We start from the raw sequence: 5313 nt of genomic DNA, 5'->3' as shown, positions 1-5313 counted from the left end.
AGGATCGCTTGAGCCCAGGAGTTTGAGGTTGCTGTGAGCTAGGCTAACACCAAGGCACTCACTCTAGCCAGGGCAACAAAGTGAGACTCTGTCTCAAAAAAAAAAAAAAAAAAAAAAAAGAGACAGGGGTATCACTCTGTCACCCAGGCTGGAGTGCAGTGGTGTGATCACAGCTCACTGCAACCTCAAACCCCTGGGCTCAAGCGATCCTCCCGCTTCAGCCTCTTGGAGTAGCTGGGACTATAGGCGCCACCACGCCCAACTAATTATTTTATTTTTTGTAGAGATGAGGTCTTGTTATGTTGCTCAAGCTGGTCTTGAACTCCTGGGCTCAAGCCGTTGTCCTGCCTTGGCCTTCCAAAATGCTAGGATTATAGGTGTGAGCCACCACATCCAGCCTGGAGCATATTTTTGATATAGATAGTATATTTTGGGCAAATGGTTGTAAGAAGTTATAGCACATATCTGGATAGTAAACGTTCATAGGAATAATTAGACATTAGTTCAATGTAAGTAGAAACAGGAACTAGAAAAAGCATGACAGATTGACACTATTTGGCATAGCTGCAAACATTTGTATTTTAAAAAAATCTGGAAGCAATCATTATATATATCATAGTATATCACAATAAATGATGCTCGTAAATTTGACCTGAAGTCTCCAAGAGATGTTATAATACCTACTTCAAATACTCCATTTAATAAAATAAGAAAAACTTTTCTAAAATACATTTCAAACTACAAAAAACTTTTAAGGGCTCTAAGGTAAAATGTTTCTATACTCATCATACACAACCACTAGTCATAACATAAAGGCAAACAATAAAATCCAAAGTTAATAAAACCTTTGTGTGTGTACTCCAAGATTAGTGCATATAAGCTGTCTTACCATGCACCCCAGTATTTCTGGAAGTACAATCCTGCTCCATTTAACTGTTTTAAATCTTCAGTTACCATATTAAAAAAGTTAAAAGGACTTAATTATTTGAATAAGCAATATATTTACAAGGTTCAAACATCTCAAAGTACAATACAGGGTGATACTTCCCTCCCTATCCCATCTTCTTAGTTCTCATCACTTACCCCCAAACGAGAAGCTCTGCCACAGGTTTTTGTTTATCCTTACAGGGGAAAACACAAACCCACCCATACTTGTCACACTAATGTATGTTTCCTTCCTTTTTATACAAATTGGTCTTTCACCTAATAATACACAGTGGAATTCTTTCCATAACACAGTACTATCCTTCCATTTCTCTGCAAAAAAAATCCAGAAATTTTAGGCTGGGCATGGTTGCTCACGCCTGTAACCCTAGCACTTTGGGAGGCTGAGGTGGGAGGACTGCTTGAGCCCAGGAGTTCAAGACCAGCCTGAGCAACATGGCGAGACCCTGTCGTTACAAAAAATAATTAGCCAAGCGTGGTGGTGTATGCCTATAGCCCTAGCTACCCAGGACGCTGAGGAAGGAGGACCACTTGAGCCCAGGAATTTGAGGTTGCAGTAAGCTATGATCATGCCACTGCACTCTAGCAAGACAAAAATAACAAGACTGTTTAAAAAAAAAAAAAAAAAAAGCCCAGAAATTTCAAGCCCATACAAATTGCCACCTATCACAGTATTTTATTAGCTACTCTTCAATTACCATGGGAATATAAAAGAGGGAGATAATGAATTAAATCCATAAATGAGATTTTCAACATCTACCTTTGGCTGATAATTTAAATATCTTTACTTTCTATATTCTGAAAACTTTTTATCAGTATCTTGCATGCATCACATGCTAAATAAATGTTAAATGATGAAACAGGAGAAAGAAGATATACTCTAGTGAGGTGCTAATTATTAGTAAAATGAACAAATGGCAGATGAAAGAAAAATTAATTAAAACAAACTAAGTGTTTCCTTTCCTTATTCTTAAAAGCATTGCACATGCACTTCTGATTGAGCTCACCCATTTGTTGAAAAAGGAGACAAAGCCATATCCTTTAGACTTTCCTGTTGCCATGTCTTTTACCACGCGGGCATCTCTGAAATCAGAAACAATCAGAAGTTTAGGTTTGCAAACTGTCCTTGGATATAAAATGAGAATTTCAAACACAAGTCATTTTTATGTTTCACCTTCAGTAAAGTGAACCTTTAAGGCAAATTCACCTTTTATTCTACAAAATTTATCATGTATTAGCAAATGAGGCTTATTTATATAGACATGCAAATTGATAACTTCTTAAATATATACATATGTGTACATCGTACAGAAATTATCTCCCACTTCAAAAAGTTTTTTAAACTTTTAAATATTAAGCATGGTGAAAGCAGCTATTCACATGAATTAACCACTTATAAGGTTCAAAGCCACATTAAATGAATGGCTTTCTTTAACCATGCAATTTATTATTTGCTATTTGACCATATTCTACCTACATGAAAAACTTAAAATAGAAAACTGGAAATTAAAGAATGAAAAAGTGATATATTCCCTAAACTAAACAAATTACTTCATTTTTTTTCTCAGATTAATTTATACCCCCCTTTTGGACTAGAGTAAATTTTGAGAACTGGTAATTTTCAGAAATGTTAAATCATTGAAGAAAAATACTAGACACACATTTTAGTTCTAAACTACATACGAAAAGATTTTACACTGAATTTTATAATAATACTCATATAAAATGATTGGAAACTACAAGATATAAAAGCAAAATTTTAAAAAGTCAGAAAGTAAAAAAGCACGCCAACATTTATCCACTGTGAACCGTAGCTTGTAGTTAGCCAGGGCAATTCTGTCCATTCTTCAGAGACACTCTGCAAAATAACCAGAGCCCTATTATTTGAGATTGAGTAAAAACCCAGCCATGATAGCTAAAACTCCATACCTCAAAAAATTGGACTCAAATTGTGCTTCACAGGCAATCTGCTTTTAAGTTAGCCAGGTATGTCACAATGCTTGTTCTCTCAGGACACATGAACAAAACAGGCACTTTTACAACAAAAACCCAAGTCAGAAAGCCATGCAATGTAATTTTATATTAAAGTATACATAAGCATATTTTAGATCAATTTGAGTGATTTAATAAGTGTTTAGGGTCAAAATGACAAAGAGGTGATGCTGAAAAGGGAAAACCTAATGCAAGTCACTTCTCAATATGTAAAAATACTTATTAAATTATCTGTATGGTACACATGCATTTAACTTGGTAACTGACTCACTTCTGTATGATAATTTGCTAGTCTACCCTACACTCAAGGAACAGAAAGAGTTTAAATTGTGTAAATCAGGGAAAGTACTATATTTTTTACACTATATATTTTAACAGACCACTGTTTCACTACACACCTCATATAAATCAAGCACTGTTATAGGCACTCTATAGAGAATACCTGACTATCATAAGAACCTTCAACATATAGTTATCAACTTATCTCCTTTAACAACAACAACAAAAACTCAGGAAAATATGCTACCAACTGCCAAATGATTCTTCTAAATTTAGGAAAGCTACCTCCTGTATAAAACCTTAACTGAAAATTTTATAAAACTTAAAGGCCTTACCAAGAAAAAAAAACCAATGTATACATCAATAATCATGGGACCATAAGAAAATTTCTAGATTAAAAATATAATACAGAAACATATCTTATCAAAAAGAAATTACTGATTCATGATTTAAAAGTCATGAAATTGCTAAAATCTGAAGGTCATTTAACCTAAACTTACCAATTGTTACACAATTTTTGTCTAATCCCAAATTAAAATTCCCATGTTTTCAAAAATTTACTTCAGTCAAAATCAAAGCATTTAATAAGACAGCTATTTAATCTGTTTACAGTGTTAGAAAAAGTTTTTTCTTCTCAAAGACCCAGGAAATGTCAGCCATGAAAAAAATTCAACTCTTACTTATTAATCTCTGAAAGGATTCACTGAGGAAGCAGCAGCAAAGATACAGTTCAGGGTTCTTAACTTATGGTCCTGTGGCTACTCTGAGAATAGGATAAAATTTACCAAAATTCTCCGTACCAAAATGAAAACACACAAAATTTTGCACACAGAGATTTAAAGCCCTTGAGAGAGGCCAAAGTTTAAGACCCTCCAAGTCTAGATATTTGAACACAAGCTAACCATTATCAAAACCCTAAAACAGAGTAAGAAGAACAATCAAATTAAAATTTTATTTTCCTAATCAGTTCTCACAAAGAAAAATGTAATCTAACAGAAGCGTCCATTTATAAGTCCTAATCTTGTGACTGCCTTTAAAATTGGCCATTCCTTGGTCACTATGCATTGTCACGTCTTACCAATGAACTATACTCTTCAAATGAAAACTCCCAAAATTCATCACCAATACTAATGGCATTTATTTACTTTCCAGTCTCCTCATCTTCTCATCTCTGCTGTTAGTCTGTTCAAAGCAAACCACAGCTAGTGTTTCCTTTTTACTACTCTTCTAGCTGGAACAACAATAAAGCAACCAGAAACCCCATGAAAATTTTCTAAATTCAACAATTACTCCTAAGAAAGCACTACTAAAAACCACTTATTACTCATACTCTAATATGGCATGCTTTTCAAAATATTAAAGTTCTTCTGTGATGAATGCTACCTTGAGTAAGTTATTTACAAAGGGCCTAAAATGTATGATTAATAATAAGCGCAAGCAAGACACTGCTTCACAAAATACTATAAGGCACTATTATTATTGTTAACAGTTAAAAAAAAAAGGGGTGGTAAATACCTAGAAAATAACATTTAATAACTGCTTTTTTTAGATTGAACTATTAAGGTTTCTTTTTATTAAAATATATTAATACAAAATGCATGGTATCATAGAAGTGCCCAATGGATCTACATTTCTTAGTCATATCACAAGTTACTAAAGAGTATCACCAAACTAGCAAGATACCTATATAAGAAATATAATATGTACAATGGCAAATTTGTCTCTTAAAAGTTAATGCTAATTGAAAAAGGATTTTAAGATAATTGAAGACCAAAGATAGATTTATTCATCAATGAAAAAACAATCTTTGGCTGTTAATTTCTTGAATAATCTCTAAATATATATTATATTCAAGTGTTAAAATTAATGTCCAAAATTCACAATTATTTTCAAACTAATTCTACATAAGATTGTTTCTAATTTAAAGCATTTTATTTAATTTCTGTTACTTACGATATTCTTCCAAATGGTGCAAAAGCAGCTTTTATATCTTCAGTTGTAATTTCTGGACTGAGATCACCAACAAAGACATGGAAATGATCTTATAAGGGGAAGGAAGGGGAAGTGAAAACAAAAACATAACTTTAGAATTTAACA

At 33.2% G+C, this 5313-nt stretch overlaps 1 protein-coding gene across 1 annotated transcript in view; it reads right to left on the bottom strand.

The window, feature by feature from the left end:
• Positions 1–5313, bottom strand: part of TIA1 (TIA1 cytotoxic granule-associated RNA binding protein) — a 21956-nt gene that overhangs the window by 8336 nt on the left and 8307 nt on the right. Inside the window, exons 4-5 of the mRNA XM_012646421.1 lie at positions 5170–5257; positions 1953–2028 (exon numbers count right to left, since the gene is read on the bottom strand). Coding sequence (XP_012501875.1) covers positions 1953–2028; positions 5170–5257 — 164 coding nt within the window. The remainder of the gene's footprint in view (positions 1–1952; positions 2029–5169; positions 5258–5313) is intronic.

This window comes from Propithecus coquereli, unplaced genomic scaffold (assembly GCF_000956105.1).
Source record: "Propithecus coquereli isolate 6110/MARCELLA unplaced genomic scaffold, Pcoq_1.0 Scaffold243, whole genome shotgun sequence".
Classification (NCBI taxonomy): Eukaryota; Metazoa; Chordata; class Mammalia; order Primates; family Indriidae; genus Propithecus; species Propithecus coquereli.
This window is presented reverse-complemented; position numbering and strand designations above follow the sequence as displayed.